Source organism: Syngnathus leptorhynchus, chromosome 9, assembly GCF_054491065.1.
Source record: "Syngnathus leptorhynchus isolate UIUO chromosome 9, UIUO_Slep, whole genome shotgun sequence".
Taxonomy (NCBI): Eukaryota; Metazoa; Chordata; class Actinopteri; order Syngnathiformes; family Syngnathidae; genus Syngnathus; species Syngnathus leptorhynchus.
The window spans coordinates 11,670,818-11,689,171 of NC_141203.1; the positions used below are offsets into that span (position 1 = coordinate 11,670,818).

At 48.5% G+C, this 18,354-nt stretch overlaps 1 protein-coding gene across 8 annotated transcripts in view; it reads right to left on the reverse strand.

Annotated features, from left to right (window-relative positions):
* Positions 1-1,935: 1,935 nt before the first annotated feature.
* tanc1b (tetratricopeptide repeat, ankyrin repeat and coiled-coil containing 1b) overlaps positions 1,936-18,354 on the reverse strand; it is a 47,607-nt gene continuing 31,188 nt past the window's right edge. For 6 of the 8 annotated variants that reach the window (XM_085920915.1, XM_085920913.1, XM_085920918.1 and 3 more), the window contains exons 8-26: positions 16,383-16,505; positions 16,016-16,297; positions 15,790-15,944; positions 14,629-14,860; positions 14,352-14,518; positions 13,237-13,844; positions 12,967-13,075; positions 12,760-12,887; positions 11,234-11,465; positions 10,956-11,141; positions 10,679-10,757; positions 7,587-7,720; positions 7,330-7,453; positions 6,614-6,789; positions 6,383-6,515; positions 5,010-5,101; positions 4,172-4,318; positions 4,002-4,102; positions 1,936-3,930 (exon numbers count right to left, since the gene is read on the reverse strand). In XM_085920915.1, the coding sequence (XP_085777041.1) occupies positions 2,844-3,930; positions 4,002-4,102; positions 4,172-4,318; positions 5,010-5,101; positions 6,383-6,515; positions 6,614-6,789; positions 7,330-7,453; positions 7,587-7,720; positions 10,679-10,757; positions 10,956-11,141; positions 11,234-11,465; positions 12,760-12,887; positions 12,967-13,075; positions 13,237-13,844; positions 14,352-14,518; positions 14,629-14,860; positions 15,790-15,944; positions 16,016-16,297; positions 16,383-16,505 (4,295 nt within the window). In that variant the 3' untranslated portion in view covers positions 1,936-2,843. The remainder of the gene's footprint in view (positions 3,931-4,001; positions 4,103-4,171; positions 4,319-5,009; positions 5,102-6,382; positions 6,516-6,613; positions 6,790-7,329; positions 7,454-7,586; positions 7,721-10,678; positions 10,758-10,955; positions 11,142-11,233; positions 11,466-12,759; positions 12,888-12,966; positions 13,076-13,236; positions 13,845-14,351; positions 14,519-14,628; positions 14,861-15,789; positions 15,945-16,015; positions 16,298-16,382; positions 16,506-18,354) is intronic. The other 2 variants (XM_085920914.1, XM_085920920.1) reach the window with 1 other exon arrangement.

Here is an 18,354-nt window from a genome sequence, read left to right on the forward strand (position 1 = left end):
CTAAACAAGGTCTTATTTAGCCACAGGAGCCAGGAACACTTTTAAACAACACAACAGGTAGGACGACAAAAAAAAAAAAAAAAAAAAGAAAACCATATCTTGCCTTCAAGCCTCTCATACTGAAATACAAACCTTTGATATCATATTTTCCAAGCCGGCACGACGGAAAATGCTTGCCAATCCTAAAGCGGCTTTACTGTCCATTTGCCGTCAGTCAGACTCAAGAGAATATTCCACTTGTTCATGTCGTTGTGGTTGGTTTTTTTTCACATGATAAATGTATTCTCAATCTTGAAGGAGCTGAGCTGGAGCAAACCGCGTGCCAAGGTCAACACGCTCTCATTATGACGACTGTTTATACTCTATTATGCTCATATTACCGCAATGTAATGGCTAGCTTCACATTTTCCAAGAATACTTTCATGGTTATTGTTAGCTTTGTGTGATGGAAAAACACAACAAAAAAATATGGTGATCGGTCGGCACCTGGCTTCAGGTTCCCTGTGATCCGAATGAAGAAGACAGTAAATAGATGGAGGGACTCGATAGTACGGGTGTACCTAATGTTGTGTCCCGAGATCGAAGCGCGCATGGAGACGGTGACGTGAGCTTTCCTGCGTCATCTGTGTCTGTTCAAGTGATTTAAAAAAAAAAAAAACATAAAGTCTGAGGTTTACTTTTGGCACTCCGAGTCCATGACTCAGCCTTGTAGACTCAAAGACTCCACACGCCATCGTGCGCGCCTGCCTGGTGGGGGCGTCTTTTAATATTGGGGAAATGATGTGTGTGTGTGTGTTTTCGAATTTCACCTCCAAGAGTTTTTGTCAGGAAGCAAGCATCCATCCATCCATCCCGACGGCGGTGCAGATGGGACACGTGGCGATGGCGGGATTTAAAAAAATGTTTGATCCCGAGATGACAAGCTGAAATTGGAAAGCATAAACATAAGCCGCTTTTATCAATGCTCTGGTTACCCGATGACACGGACGCACAATTATGGATGCATTCAAACATGGCGAAATGGACGCCCACACAGAAGCACTGGTGCAAACACACACACACACACACACACACACACACACACACACACACACACACACACGCACAATCTCCTTGCGTGCAGCAAAAATCTGTTCCGGCATTACGAGGCCACAAAGTCCCATCGTCACCTTTTAAGCGCAGAGCACGACACGATTGGTGGCTACAAGGTCGTTTGAGATGTCAGTCGTCATGACAACCCCTAGCTCAAGCGCTATATTACATTGGGATAAATGACCACCACAACTCAAATCAATGTTTGCATCTTTAGAAAAAAAAAAACACAAAAAAACGAGCAGGTGACAGTCACAAATCACTTTGACATCGTTCCTCAACACAAAAGCTCGTCTAAATGAAGCTCCTCATCTTAATTCGACATAGTTCCTGCCAAGGAGATGTTAGCAAGGTGCATATTTGATTTCAATCAAGCGCAATAGCTCACTGGTTCCTTTGAGATGGTAGCAAAGTACTACTTTTGTCGGAAATAAACTTAACTAAAAAAAGCCACTGATAAAGCAAGCGACAGAATTGTTGAAATGAAGCTGCGCAACTCACCAAAGCTGGAGTATGCAGGGGCTTCACGGGACGTTCTGGCTTTTTTTTTCCCTGCTCAGAGCGTGAATCCACAGAGAGCTGGATTAGAGACAAGAGAATCAGCTGTGTGACCAATCTGACCTTGCGGAGCACATCGATCACCTCAACCAGAGCTCTGAAGGCGGTCGTCGGTCGATGGAAGCGGAGCCGGCCACAATCAGCGTGACGGCAGAAGAGCGCAGACCTTAAAAATATGACCTAGAGAAAAGTCAATAAGAAATCTCAAAAGACGATATTTTTTTTTTTTTTGGACAATGCGGGGACCTTTTCAAAATTCTTATTTGATCACACTGCATAGACGTGTTGGTCATCCCTCAGGGGTGTTGGGGAGGGGTCTTTATTTCTCTCCCATGGTTGCCATGGCAGCACAACTCCATAACAATATGCGAGCACAATACTGACAAAAAAAAAAAAAAAAAACATGGCACGGTTGAACATCCACGTGAAACCGGAAGGACTAACGTATGGCGGCGTCAAGCATGCACTTCATTTAAATGTCTTGCTGGCTGTGCAAAAATAACCATATCAAATATATTGCTCTTACATTGAAGCCATTGGTAAATAAATTAATCTAGACAGCAACAACAAGCAAAGAGCAAAAAAAAGACTTTCCACTCTTGTTAATGCTGATTCGTAACATGTACAAACATAGTTCACAAAACGTGTGCGTGTCTCACCGGAGAACATTAAAACGCAATCGGAACGACACTGTGCATACCGATGACCTTCGGGATGGAGGAAAAAAAAAAACCACACGCTGCTCACCAAAAAGTTGGAGATATTTCGGACTTTGGGGGTCTAAGTTGAAGAACGGCTGGAATGGAGTGGGCGGGTGGTGTGGTACGCACGGTGAGCGAGCGGGAATGGACGATGGACGAACTTCTTGACCTTCTCAAAATGTTTGGATGCAAAATGCTAATCATTAATACCGCCGTTTGATTTGTGGAGATTTCAAAGGAGGTCATCTTCTATGGTCCTTTCCTCGCTCACCATGCGTACCACCGCCCGCACGCTGCGTCCAAAATCCCCAACGTTTTTAGCGAGTGGTGTAATAATACAAACTATGAGACGCAAGCTTGTTGAAACACAGGAATGTCCACTTGAATACGGTTCCCCCTCCATCAGTGCAAAGCGTCCATCTCGCGACAGAAGATGTGGCGGGCGGGCGGGAACATTTGGCACGACTCTCCCGGGAGGGAGGGAGGGAGGGACTACACGTTGGACTCGATAAACGATCGCTTTGGCTTGATGGACGTGATGTGCAGGGCTTGGCTGGGGTTGGCCAGGGACTTGGCGTCCTTGTAACAGATGAACTTGTCAGAGTACTGGTTGGCGAGCGGCCCGCCGTTGTGCAACGGCGCCCTGTGTTGCTCGCGGTAAGCGCCGCTCGCCGCCTTGCCAAAAGCAGTAGCGTCGTCGTCGTCGTCCTCCTCCTCCTCCACCGAGTGGTTAATCCAGGCGCGGGTGGCCGGGGGCTGCGGGTTCTGCTGCAGGAAGCGCGCCGTCTTGTCGGTGACGCCCATGAAGGGCCTGGGTTTGGACTTGACGTCCGGGCCCGCCTTGCCGCCGTCCGACAGGCTGCCGCTGGACGCCAAGCTGCTGGTGGAGCTGGACACGCGCATGTTGCCCGCCGGCTCGGCGTCCAAATGAGTGGAGGCCGCTTTGGAGGGAAAGGAGCCCGCCTCGCCGGCGTGGGTCATGACCGTCAGTGTCACGCGGTTCCCGTACGGCGGCTCGTCGGCGGGCGCCGGGAGCGGTCCGATGTCGATCCCCGGGCCGGGCTTCAGCGCGTGTCGGCTCGGCAGGGGGCTGGATGGAGCGAACTGGGATTTGGCTCCGTGTGAGCTGGTCTTGACAATTTGGGCCTGCTTGGTGGGTTGCAGAAGCAAACCCGGGGGCTGGTCCCGAGGGTAGCGTTGAGGGGGGAGCCTGCCCGGGTGATGAGCGCCGTAGTTCCCCAGCGACCGGCAGCGCGTGCGCTCGTCTTCCTCGTCTTCCTCCTCCTCCTCGGCGCGGCGTCTTTGGCTCCACTCCAGCGGCTCTTCCCGGGCGTCATCGCGTTCCAGGTCCGAGTCGTGGCCCCCCGCCGCCTGGCCGATGTTGCCGGCGGCACCGCTGCAGGAGGCGACGGCCCCTCTATCCGTTCCGCCTTTGGTGGTCTGCGCCCGCTGCATCTGCTTACACTCGTCCTCCACGCGAGCCAGTAGGCGACGGATCTCCCGGTTGTTGGGACACAGCTTGGCGGCGGCGTGCAAGTCGGCCAGGGCGGCCGCAAATTGTCTGCAAGGCAATGTACATCTTTGGCCGTTATGGATCAAGTTTTGGGGGAATTTTTATTATTTTTTTTAAGCGTTTGCTGACTCGTTTACCTGCTGCTCCTTTTCGCTCGCGCACGGGCGTAAAAGGCTTCGTAGGATTTTGGTTTCAGCTCCAGTGCTTTTGTGGCAAACTCCTCAGCCATCCCAAAGTCCTGCCACGAGGACAACATTCATTTAAGCATTCCCAACACTTTGAGCGAGTGATCAAGACTCCAGCTTACGTTGGTTTTTCTGCGGCAGCGCGAGAGGTTGAGGTAGAGAGAGACCCGCAGGTCTTTGAAGGCCTTCAGGTCGTCTCCGAAACCCTCCCTGGGAAACTTCCTCAAAGCGTACTGGTACCTCTGAGCCGCCTCCTTCATCTTGCCTTTCTGGAGGGCGCATGAAGGCACAAACGCGGCGAGTGAGACCGGGGAAGGGGGCTCGGGGCCAAACACTCAAATGCAGGATGGCTTCCAAACAGACAAATAAGCTCTTAATGAACTGCGTGCTAGCTTATGGTGGTTTCAGCGCTCTGAGGTGTCATGCCTGAGCTTCAAACTTCCCAGCAGTGGCGGAAGCAGCATGAAAGAGAGAGACGTCTACATTCGCCTGGCGGCTTTAACCTTTCGGCGCAGACGCCTTTAAATGTCAAAGCATTGGTGTAGGCTCCCTTTGACAAAACAGCTGGGACACCTCCATCCACTCATTCAAAACCTCCATCGACTGTTGACGAAAACAGAGCGAGTGCTTTCATACGCAAGTCTCGAGTCAACGCAAGCTAGCTTTTGGTATTTCGGGAAAAGAAAAACGCAATAATAAAGTGTCTGTCTGTCTGTCTGTCTGTCTGTCTGTCTGTCTGTCTGTCTGTCTATCTATCTATCTATCTATCTATCTATCTATCTATCTATCTATCTATCTATCTATCTATCTATCTATCTATCTATCTATCTATCTTGCGGACAAGCTAACTCGCTACTTTCAAACTGGCTATCAAACTACTTCACTCGCTAGCTATCTCGCTAAAGTATCTCAAACTGGCTATCTCAGGCGGTCATTATCTTGCTAGGTATCTAGGTATACCTTGTAAAGCAGGTTCCCCTCCTCCATGAGCTTCTGAAGCAGAATGATGAGGATATCAGGCTTCGAGGTGGCCATGGCCCAAGCGGCGTTGCCTACGTAAGAGAGAGAGAGAGAGAGAGAGAGCAGGAGAAGACGTTAGGTCGCTCGCGTCGGAGCCTCCGCGGGCGCTCCCTGTATTTGTCGGCAAATGGTCACAGTGAGGTAAAGTTACCTAAAGATTGTACCTGATCGATCGCAAGGAGACGCTCTGTGACCTTAGTTTAGTGCCAGCGGGTTGGAAAGAGTTAGCAGAGGGGAAAAGGGAGAGGTCACGCACATGTCGAAATTCACTTGAAAGCAGCGATTCTTAAAATGCGGCACGGCTAGCGTCGCGAGAGCAACGGCGGGCAAAGTTCTTTCGTTCGGCCCACCCGAATGTTGCATTCATTACAAATACTTTTATCTATGGAAAATAATAAAAGAATGTACACAAACGTACACCAATCTACTTTAAAAAGTAAAACGTACTAGTCGTAAAACATTTGAGAACCACTGCTTTGAAGGCTTCCCGCCATGCAAAACGCTTTGGCATGCAGAGAGAAAGTTGAAAAGCTGCTCAGTGCAGATAAGTCGCAGCGCCAGATAGCGTCACGTATGTGCTTAAGGTGAGAAGTCACATTCTAAACTTAGCCCAGCAGAGCATGGACAGGCATGTACGACATTCACACACACGCACACACACACGCATGCAGTGGATGCAGTGTTTTTGCGCAGCATTCCACAAAATTAGTGTGAGCTTATTCTGAGAGCCGTGAGATACTACGCAAACAAAAGAGCCAAGCATACGGCCACTTTTATTGAAATTTCTCATGGCCAATTTTGGCCAAAATGTCTCGCACACAATGTTACCCCCCTATTATGAATGATATTGTTTTTCATTCCAAGGAGAATGTATCCCTGTTTTGGGAGGAACCATATTTGGTAACTTTAACTTTGCTAGTTCAACGCAAAAACTGAAGCACTTTGTGAGTGTTGGTCCACAAAGCAAATTTTTCACATTTTTTTTTAATAAACCCAAGAATTATTTTCTCAAATTCAATGGGTGTTGCTTACAGCGGGTGGAAAATTCTCGGAATAATCAGAAAATAAGTCAATTATCCGGCCTGGGACCTGGAGGGGTCCGAGCATATTTCAGGGAGGGGGAGGCAGTGCCTCCACAGCCCCCCTTTAGCTCCGCCAGTGCTTTCATCACACATATGGTCAACTACAAATAATCTTTCATTATTCACCCTAACTTGATATAATAACTGCAGAGACAAAAGTAGCAAAATGATAAAACACACAAACGAAGGCATTCAGACACTCGGTCGTTAAAAATAAACAAAACAACGTACCGAGCTTGGCCCCTTTCTTCAGCAGTGTGACCACCACCGACGTGTTACGACAGCCGATGGCTCGGTCCAGAGGCCGCATGCCACTGTAATCCACATGCTCCACCACCGCCCCTCTTTCCACCAAATACTGGACCTAAAGCAGACGCCGCACAAGTTAAGTTCATAACGACAAGCATTAAAGTCAATGCGGTCGCTCCAGTGTCACGTGTTTGGAAGACTACGGCAACGTACGATCTCTGCGTCTCCAAAGAAGGCGGCCAGGTCCAGCGGAGTTCGTCCGTTTTTATCGGTGTGGTCGATCACGGCGCCTTTCTCCACTAAAAGCTGCACGACGTTCTTGTGTCCTTTCAAACACGCCCAACTGAGACCCGTGAGGCCCTCCTTGTCCATGGAAGTGAGAGACGCACCTTGTGAAACACGTCAACATTCACAATCAGCTCTCAAATAGATTTCAAAATCGTTAGCGCGTTTGACGTGACGTGTTAGCATGAAGCTAGATGACGTTTGACGACATACACAAGGTGTAATTGCCTTGCTGTTATGTCTAAACTTCAACTCGAATGGTCATAAACAACTCCTTGCTTGGCTTCCTTTCTGAAGAATTATTCACCATCTGCTGCTTGTTGTGTGTGGTGTTCGCTGCCACTATTTAGTGCTCGTAAATTTTGACACTGTACTTTCAAAACCTTTTAGTTCCCTCGGAGAGTTCTAGGCTTCTTGAGTGCTTCCAGAAACAGACATTTTGAAAGAGAAGCAGCATTGCGTTTCTATTAGGGCTGCCATAAATATCAATATTGCGATCTTGTTTTTTCCAATATTGTCCGGCCCTAGTTTGTATGCTCCTCAAACTTTTGCTCGATTTGAATCTGCCCTGAAAAGGTCATTGTTCACTATTGCTTTTTCATAAAAATAAAAATCCTCCTGGTTTTGTGTTTTTCGTAACTCACCTTTGGAGAGCAGAAAGTCGACGGTGCTCAGGTGACCCTCACAGGCCGCCACCATCAGTAATGTCCTGCCCTGCTTGTCGCTGACGTTAATGTCCGCGCCGTGCTGCAACAGCAGCTCGGCAATCTACGAGAGAGCGCGGCAGATTAACGCGTCGCCATCCTCCTCGTCCCCCATTTTACTACGACAAAATGAATGAAGGCGCGGCGGAGGTGAGAATCGATAGTTGCCGTGGAGACGGAGGCCACCTCGCTCTCACCTGCCAGTGGCCCTGTCTGACGGCGCAGAATAGCGGAGACACCCCCCGCCGGTTGACCTGCTGCACCGTCACCCCCCTCTCCAGCAGAAAGCCGCATACCTCCATCTTGCCTCGGCCGGCGGCTGCCGTCAACGCTGAGGTGCAGACAGAGGACACGGAGCGCGCGTGTTACTCGGCAGGTTCAAAGGCGCAAATGTGTAAACGTGTCCTGAATTCACATCGTTCAAAAAGTGACTTTGTTGTTCGGGTTTGATGTAATGGAGCCCAATTTAAACAGCCGTTGTCACATGTGGCCATCATTTAAGAAGATGAAAGGAGCAAATGGGAAGTTTCAACACACACGTACACACGAGCAGATGCTTGCTGTATGTACTGGGGAGGAACAAAACGGGGGAATGGACAGTGGAGAATATGTCACAACTAAATATCAGAATCCACCGAATTAACAGCCAAACTATTCGTTGCGGTGTGAGTTGAATAACGAAAATGGACCGAATTGACCACTAGAGGGCAGTACATGGTGATACCCCACAGATTTAACAAATTTTCTCTCTACATGTGTTGCTGCATTGTTTGTGTTCAATGTTTAGCATTATAACACCGCAACACAAATGCTACTCATTAGCCTGTCAATGGCGCTCCTTGGCCCAGATGGTCTGTCAGTCTTTCAAGTGTATTGTTGAGCCTTCGTACTTGACTGAACGCAGCTTTCTTTGCTCAGAGCCCCCCAAAAAAAACCCAAGAGCAGCGTGTTCTGCTCAACACATGAATATCTTCACACTCAACAATGACCGAGCGGCTCGGGACCGGCGGCGTCTGCAACTGGGAGCGTCGCATTTTTTTTTTTTTTTTAAACGTCTTGAATAGAACATGATTAATGAATCGCTCGGGTGCTAAAACAATCAAAACTGGGATGTTATTTTTTTTTCTTCTTCTTGTGAGTGACCCACTAATGAAGCCCTTCTTGGCAAAGAGGTTCTGAACCACAAGCGAAGAAAAGTAAAAGTGATTGCTTTCCCCCAGCCAGAATCCCATTACCATCAAATTGAGCCAGCCAGAGCCTGAACTCATCACAGGTAAATAACCTGCAAGATTAACTGACAATCTCAATCATGCAAACACTCTGTTGCGCCAACGGCTTACAATGGCACCGACGGCTCTGATTTGCCAAAGTTTTTTTTTTCCTGAAAAACCTTTTTCATCGCCGGGATGAATTAAATAAGCAGATTTCACGAAAAACGCGCAAAGTCCCTTTATCCGCTGGCAAGCGTAAACAAAAGCCAATATCAGAAATATTCGCTGGCGTTTTCTTTTTAAGCGATTCTACGCGGTGTGCTAAGAAAGACGACGGCGGGGAGGCGAATGGCCTCACTTTGCATAACGACGAAGCATCCTTAGAGGAAGGTTTAAAAAAAAAAAAGGAATCGGGCACAGATGTGCAATCCAATCATCCTCTCCTGAACAATAGAAGACACACCACGGACCTATTTGCATGGAGATGAAAGGATCGCTTCATTTTAAACAGGTGATGCACGTCGTATGGTGGCCACTCGAACGGCATCCAATATGAGCTCTTTTCAGTCGAAGCAATAATGTTCAGTTTTGATGACATCGGCGAGGTTCTACTGTAGCAGTGTATTCATTATCGTGGTTTGCAGTAAACAATGCGGAACCCAGTCATGAACTGTGTTCTGATGATGTCGCTAAATAAGGTGAATATTCACCACTAAGAATTATTATCCACCACACTGGAATTGAATTGTCCATTGAGAATACGTTCCAGACAAATAGTAAATAGAACCAATATTAACTATAATTATCTGCTGGATATCGTGTTTTTTTAGTTGTTGTTTTTTTTTTGTTAGTGCTTGCTCAACGATGTCATTGCGCACTAAAAGAAGTTCAAACTAGCAACTGTTGTAGGGAGCAAATATATTTAGATTTAAGTAGAAGGTATTGATTATGCCAATGTTAGAATAAAAATATAATTTGGCATTATTTAATATAATATGTACATGGTCATGTTCAACTGTAGAAGTCTGTGCGACTTTGAGTGTGTATGGCTTTAAAAGGCGGGTCTTGACTTGGTGAGTGACGTGGGTGTCAGCCAATGAAAGTGTAGAGTTGGCTGGCTGTTAATTGGCTACATTTTGGGTTATCTCCAGATTATTCCAGCCGTTTATATGCAGTGATGCTTGCGTCTGCGGTATTCGTTGGTGTAGAAAATACTCGGAAAATATAGCTACACTTCGGCGTGTCCACTTTTTATGTCTCTCTGAGAGGTAATCATCGCTGGCGTAAGCAACGAAAGCGTAACGAGAGGATGATTTCATATGACCTTCGACCTGCAATACTCCAAGCAATATGAACTTTCAGTCCCTGCTGGGCTACGACGCGGCGGCGGCAGCCTATTTCCCACAAATACAGATGGGCTCCCGGTGGTTTCCAAATAAGGTCCTGGTGCCAAGGGGGATATCAGAGATTGTGGTCATCGCAAGGACGTGAGAGTCACTTTGCCTCAGACCTGCAATTTCACTCGGAGTGCGACGGATACGGTTTAGCATCCGCTGAGCGAGCGAGCAGGGCGCCAGTGCGAGACTGCGGCTGGAAGTGGCTCCGCCGACGTCTGTGGCCATTGAGAGCGGGAAAGGGCAGCGCGGATAGACTCTCCAGACAGGATGAGCCAACGTTTGAACATTCACAATAAACGAAGACATTGGATCCTATCTCACGGCGACCAGAGTATGTCGGCCGACAAAACCAGCTAGGATAACTTTGTGGAGCAGATGGAGGAGTGCTTGAAAATATCTCAAGTGTTATTGGCTTCCGAGTAAACAGCACCAAGAGGAGTAATCCGAGGGAACCGTTCCTCCGACTCAGAGGAAATGCTGCGTTAACCAACCTCTAAGTAGAAACCCACATGACCACAACAGCAAATGCATTTACCAGAAAGAACACGACAAGAACGCAAATGCACACACACACACACATTTGGCTTGAGACCTTCCGCTCGCAAGAGAGGACCAGAATGATAAAATGTGGTCTCGTGATTAAATGAAGCATGTAATGTAAAAAGATGGATGACAACATACCTGTCTCCCCCCACAGAGTGTCATGGCTATCAATTTGCACGGCGTACTCATTATTCACTGCCAGCAAGCTGCTCACAACCTGCCAGGAAGAAACTTTGATAAATGGCATCGTCTTTCAGCGTAAGAGATCAAATAAACCGCTATGCTAATTCCGAGGGAAAATAACCAGCCATGGGAAGCAACAAAACAACACGGCCTCTTCTCAGATTGGATTTGTCGTTTTTTGGGGATGGACGTGTTTCGGAAGAGAAGGATCACGTGGAGCTAAAAAGCAGACCTGAGTATGGCCCATGCTGGCCGCTCCTATCAAAGCTTGCTGCAGGGCTCGGCTCTTCAAAGCGCAGTCCTGCTGCTGCCCCTCGGCGCTCCATTCCATCTCCAGCAGGTAGTGGATGATATCGGGATGCCCTCGGAGAGCGGCGTGCACGAGAGCGCACTGCCCGCTCTTATCTGTCTGCTCGACCTGGCGAACGACACTTTTATTAGCTTCCCGACGGCGCTTGATGGATTACATATCGATCGGCCATTAATTCGAGAAGATAACCGTCGGCTCACCCTGGCCCCCCGCTTGCAGAGCATCACCACCAGATTCAAGTGCCCCGCAGCGGCCGAGTAGCAGAGGGGGTTCATCCCGGTTTCCGAAACCACCTCCACGCTGGCGCCGAACTCCAGCAGCAAGGAGGCGATTTCCAGATGACCCAGGTGGCACTGGACGCAGATGACTGGCGCGTTGTTCAGAACCTCCGTGCGGTAATTGACGTTCGCTCCTCCCAGCATTAGCAGACGGCTCACCTGAAGTGCCACGCAGACAAGTCAGCAACTCGGCGATGTATCACGGAAGAAACAAAGTAGAGGGCCGCATAAAATAACGAGGCGGGCCCCCCCCAGCCTCGACTTTGACACCATTGCTCTAACTTGCTCACGCTTGCTTATTTATGGTTGCCGTGTTTGTCCAGAGTCAGCCGGGAGACGGGCTGCGGCGCGCCCGCAACCTTAATGAGGGCAAACGCTATCGAAAATGGATGCGCGATCAATATATGCAGAGAGCCGCCCGCGTGTTTTTCCCAACCCCGTCGCCATGACAACAAACGGCAGCTTCAAACTTGTCTTTTGAAAGAATTTGATCAAGTATCAGAGTTCACACCTCGCTATTTTGATATTCGAGTCCAATCTTTTAGCGACGTTATCTTCGACTGAATTCAAAGGGCAGACATTCCGCTGAAGCAAATATCGAGAGTTTTCCGCTCTCCGGAGATGAGGCAAATCAATAACCCGCCACGTATGGCACAACAAAGGCACAGGGGCCTTGCGAGTATTCCGAGGACAGAATATGAAATAGCGTTAATTTGTTGCCTCTGAATAGATTTAGCGCGACGGAGGACAGAACAAGGTCACTCTTGTAAATGTTCCGCGTAATAACTTGCAAATGTATATCGGGGATGGCAACAAGTGGAACGGCAACGACGAGCCGGGGAACGGGACGACTTCTTTAGCCACGAGCCAGAAAGCATCAATCACAGATAATGGCCTTTCTTGACGACGCTAATGTCGGTCTCCTTTACCGCACAAACAAGAGAGGGAGTCTGAAACATCGGAATCGAATTGGAATATTATTGTCCGCATCGCTATTCCTCTTCGATGACAATGAGCATAAGAGGGTCCAAAGGGTGTGAAACAAAAATGCAAATGGATCTACACTTGAATTGATTAGGTGGCCAGCATTCATTCGGGCGACATCATTTACAGACAAAATAGAGAACAGAGAGAGGTCATGCAACAAGGTTTCACGGGTCAAATAGCTTACATGCTACACGAGTGAACTTTCCAACTAGCGTGACCTGTTTTACGGTGTAACTAATCCAGCAGATGTCCTTTGGCACTGAAGCCACGGGGGCCCCCGCGTCCTCGACGGTTTCGGGTGGAAGCTTTATGAAGCGAGAATGCACGTTTGACCTTCGAGCGTGGACGTTTTCTCACGGCGAATGTTTTTCCGGTCTACTTCGGAGTCACGGTGTTCCGTAACTTTCCGGCCGCGCTAGCGGCGTCTGAATTGCTTCGTACGCAGTCGATTAATCTGGGACCTCACCTTCACGTTGGGGGTGTAGAGGTTTCTCAGAGAGGCCAACGCTGCGGAGAGGCCGTCGGCGCTGCAGCTGATCCACAAGGCCTGCAGCACGCTGGACGACATGCCGGTTTTCTTGCTCAGCCCCTGCCACACAAATGGACACAGACAGAAGTGAAGCCCTTCACGGTCATAACGGAGGAGGTTCACCCGTTTATTTTCTTACCTTGAAGATGTGCGCCTTGAGAATGTGGTGTCCCAATTCCATGGTCTGCTGCCGATTCAGTTTCCCTTCTTGGCGGGACAGCATGAACGCGATGAGCGCGTGACCAGTCCTGCGCGACGGACACAATAAGGACAGTGTTTGGCGAGTTGAAGTGCGCCAAAGCACCTCTTTTACATGACGGTTGACTTTTATCCAAACCTTCAATTTGTTTCAGTTTTTGGTTTGTAAGGCCAACATTGGGGTTCCAAAAAAAAAAAGCAAAGGACTCACCTGGGGTCGCAGAGGAAGTCGGTGCTCTCGCCGTCCGCCCTCCACACGAGCCACTCTCTGAAGGACGGGTGGCAAAACATTCGCGTCTTGTCGCGGCGTCTGATGAGGAAGCCCGACAGCAGGTCCATGCGCTGCTGGAAGTCTTCCCAGGGCAGCTCCCCTCGGACGTCGCCGGCGTTGACGGCGTGGAAGAGCTGCTCGTCCGTCATGGGGTGCAGCGAGGCCAGCGCCACGTTGAGGATGGGCAGCGAGCGCTCGAAGGCCGAGTTGCTCATGAACTTCATGTTGCACTGCAGCTGGTAGAGCTCGGCCAGCGAGACGGGCACCACCTTGTAGCTGGAGCTCTTGATCACCAGGTGGCCCCTCTCAAACAGATCAAGGGTGAGCTTGAGGTACAAGTAGGAGCCCTGACTGCGAGAGACCAGGTGGCCGCTCAGCTTTCCCACCGTCGGCGGGTCGGCTTTGCCGTTCAGGCTGATGTTGTTCATGATGTCCTTGCTGCCGCCGACGCGGTACTGGATGTACGCGTTGAGGTCGTTGCTTATCTCGTTATTGTCCGAAAAGTCGTCCAGAGAGATCTTGGCGAAAGGCAGGAGGCCCGTTATCTCCTATGGAACACGCAGGTAGTAAAAGCAAATGAAAATCGTAAAACAGGATTCCTCCGTGAGCCACTTGTTTATTTTCACCACCAAAAAGAGGACTTTTTTTTGTTGTTATACTATATCGCCAACAGGAAAAAAGTCGGAGCAGGCCGAGGCTGACAAAAGTGGTGCCAAACAAACAAAAGGACAAAGCTACGCCGAACAAAACAAAAGCTCCTTAGCGAAAGTAATTGACTACTTTCCTGTAGTTCAATTCTTTTCAGCGTGACCAAACAGAAACAGATTTTGGAGCAGAAGAATCCTAAGGCGATGTGGAACGAGTCAGACCTTTTTTTTTTTTGCGCGTGATAAATATCAGAGGAGCAAACACGCGGAGCCTTGGGGCTCGAGCAGACACTGGTGACTGGATGAAGTCGGGATCCATCCAGAACCTTTTTTTTGTACAAGTACATTTGAGTAATATCATATACTGATACTCTCATGCATTAACCGTACTAATGAGTCGTTCCTTACCAGCAAGCTGACACGGACAGTGACCACCAGTTTAAGCCACGGAGGGAACTTGGTTATGATCTTTGTAATGAAGGAGGCGATGGTGTCTCCATAATCGGGTTTATGGAATTCAGCTTCGTTCAGTCCGTCGATCAAAATGATGAGATTCTCCTCTGGAATTTTCCGCTCTGGAAAGGCAAAGATTGAGGAGAGTCACATGTGCAGTCAGGTTTGTTTAAATCACAGCCGTGATGCCAAACAAAATGGCAAAAAAAAAAAAAAAAAGAGACACTTTTACCTTTCCGAAGGTTGGCCAGAGGCTCAAGAACGCCTCGTCGGAAAGCCGCCATGGGGTCCTGGACGCAGGAGCGCAGACTCAGCATGCTCTGGAGGTGGGGCTCTTTCAGCAAGAGTTCCCGATAAGAATTGAGTTGGTGCGCTCGGCACAACAGGGCGGCGATGCTGTGCACGAACTCCGGCACCAAACAGGTGTACGTGTTGTCTGCTTGGCAGTAATGATAGGCCACCACCTGGAGCGCAAGGAGATGTCAGATGGAAGGCATTCAAAATTGCCATCAGACACAAGACAAATCCGTCTCAATCTGGGTTCGTGAGCAACATGATCAAAGACGTTGATGAGACGGCACGAAGTGAAGAAAATTAAACAGATTAAGTCCTGAACAAAGACAGCGACAAAAAAAAGTTTTCCTTTTCTATTTGTGTTCACTGTGGCTTTGCTCTCAACATTATTACCGCAGTTGATCGCAATTCTTTCATCACGGGAGACAAAGTAGTCTTCTGAAACCAATCTGATGTGGGGAAAAATATTTGTCCAACTACCACAGAGCGCCTGATTAGGAAACTGCAATATGCTTAATCACCTCAAATAAACTCTACAAAAAAAAAAATCCAAAGTGGACCTATGAGGAACGAGGTAGAATTGGTAAAGGAAGGGAGATGCCTGCGGGGGGGGCATAACACTGTCCTAATTATACTCCAAACTGGAGGAGCTGACACACTTTCAGGGTCGGCGGGTAGAGATGGTGGTGGGGGGGGGGGATTAGGCGTGAAACCTTGACCAGCTTCTGAACTAGTCGACAATAGTCCCAAACAAGCAACCCTAACCCCAAACCTTTGTTGATTTTTTGTGTGTGTGATTGGAACGGATTAATTGGCTTGACATGACGAGAAAAAAAAATATCAACCAAATGATAGGCTGTAACCTCCAAAAAAAAAAAAAAAAAAAAAAAAAAAGAAGCACGTGAGCAGGCTTCAGACAGTCTGCCTTTCACGACGAGACGAAGGCTCCGGGGCTCGCTGTTGTGTCTTGAAGAACAGCACCTCATTCTGGCTCTAACAAATGATCCTAATAACATGTTCCTCCAGGCCTGGCCCCCTATTTGTGCCTTGAACCCGTTTGACCCCCCCCCAGCCTCGTGCTACTTGAGCGAAGATGTACCTTTGCAGCCAGCCGTTTGACAGCCTCTTCCCTGCGGCGCTGCATTTCTGGCGTTCCCGGACAGCTATTGGTCCTCAATGTATTGGCCGCACTCGAGGGGGGAGTGGGCTGAGGGGGCTGGCTGAGGGGAAGTTCTGGGCTTGACCCAACAGCACCTTAGAAGAGACAAAAACGGTCCTCTCGATTGCTGTTTTGACTTTGCCGACTATTTGTTGGCGTTTCTTACTTTTGGGCGAGGCGCCGGGACTGTTGGAGGCGATCTGCCGCATGCGTCCGCCGTGGCAGCTGAGCGCCACCATCCGGGAGATGATGGCCGTCTTCCCGTAACCCACGCTTCCCACGATCACAGCGCCGTGGCTCTCGGCGGACTCGCCGTCCTTCAAGACGTCTTCCAGTTTCTGGAAGAGCCAATCTCGGCCCACGAATACCGAGTCCATGGTGATGCTGGGCACTTCGAACAACAGAGGCTTGAGCATGATGTCCGCCGGTTTGTACGGGGAGAAACGACCTGTTCAGCCACACAAAATAGACGACATTCATTTTTAATGACCCGGAGAGGTTCCAAGATGATATATATATATTTTTTTCGTCACCTTTGGCATCCTGAGGTGGCCTCCCCCCTGTATTGTGCCAGGGGAGGCGAATGGACGTCCGCAGCGGTGTGTTGCGCTGTTCATCGAGATAGCTCAGGTCTTCCAGTTTGGTGGAGCTGGTTGCTATCCATAAACAAGAAGGAGAAAGAAAAAAAAAAGACAGTGAAGAAAACACCCGGGTGCATTTTGATTTGGTTGTAAAGCGCAAAATAGAGACATAAAGAATCCAGAGCGTGGTTTTATAGCACATTTGGTGTCTCCACGTGGAGATGAGGACGTGAACGGATACCATTAAGATTCAAGGCAACCGACTTGGCAGTATTCCCAAGTCAGATCTTAAAAGTCTTTTGTCAACAGCAGACTCGACGATCGGAAGCTTTGTCAAATGAATTTGTCTGCTGCTGCTATCGCGTCTGTCATTTGAATATTCTGCAAAATTAGATTTTGATCATTTCGTAAGTCAACAGTCTCAGAAAACAGTCAAACGCAGCCGGCGCACTTGTAAACTGATTGACGAAAAAAGAAAAGATTTAAAAAAAAAAACAAAAAAAAAAACATCTACCCGGAAATCTCGACGGAGGCCAACGCACAAAATAGAACCTAACCACGCCATGTTTCACTGTCAGTTTTACTGCTTTGCCTAATTATAAGCATGTTGAAACATTTGACCTCATACATCCTTCCCGTTATCATATCCATGTCATGCACATTAAGTTTAGACTGTGAAAGTGCAAATTTGCTCTGGCGTTGCGTCTGCGTGACGAATGGTTGAGATTTTAATTCAGCTCTTCCTGTGTGCACGCGTTTGTGGAATCTGGTTTTGGATTGGCTGTGTTTTTAGGATCAGCGTTAGCTAGTCAGCTCCAGATTGTATATCGCAAATTAGCTTAGCGGCTAAGAATCACAAAGCAGTTTGACAATTTTTTTTTGGGTGAGGAAGATCTTTTTGCACGCTGTGCAAAGCTAGCTTCTTGTTTGAAAAGAAAAAAAATAAAATAAAATACAGCTCTATAAAGCCCCGTCTCAACATTGACCTTTCCTTTCTCAGCTTCTCTTTGCTCACAAACCGAGGTTATATTACCTTTACCCAATATACGAGCGCGGAGGGAAATCATTTCCCCGCGAGCCGCAGAAATGTTGCGGATGACTGCTAAACAGCCCGATACTCTCGCTCGGCACGTTGCGCCGACACCATATGTAAATCAAACCGCAATCAGTCTGTTCCAAACACTGAGTCATCATTCACAAGACTGTCAGCGTAATACTCTGGGAAATTTATTTCAAGCGGTACGGCCTCCCAAATTAAATATAAGGTTGCGGAACTAACATTCGCAGGTGAGTTGCATTAATGTATACGTGAATATCTCAAGGTCTTGCTTTCCCCCATTGGCTGTTCTTTACCTAATAACGTGATCGGCATGGCGACGGGTAGAATAAAAATCGGCGAACGCTGGACTTTTTTTTCCTCCTGCGTGGAGTTGGCCCGAGTGGAGTGCAGCGCTTTAGCTAAATCTCTGGAGAGGGGGGGGCGCCCGGCGGATGAGCTCACTGAGGCCACAAAAGCAATTGTCATGCCCCAGTGCCCCCCGTGCAGGCGCAGGGACGGCAATCAGCTGCTGAGCGGAAGGCGACTTTCTAGATTTTGGAAAGGTGAAGATAAAATTTCGCTTTCACTGTGTTTTCTTTTCCTCCACTTTTGGATCGATAACATCTCATCAACGTTTTGCGGACGGTGCGGCTCCTCGCCGGGTAGCGTCAATCGGGCTTAACTAGTTCCGATGTGTGACATACAGACGGCAAAGAATTTGTGGAGAAATGACATTTCATCAGGTGACCTTTTTCGGAGCGTTTTATTTACGCCGTCTTTTCTCGTCTCGCTCGATTTGTGACAACGGCAATTCATCAACAACACACTTTGGATAAAGAAAGACCTCGCTCCGTCTTCCAACAAGGTGACACCGTTTGAAATGAC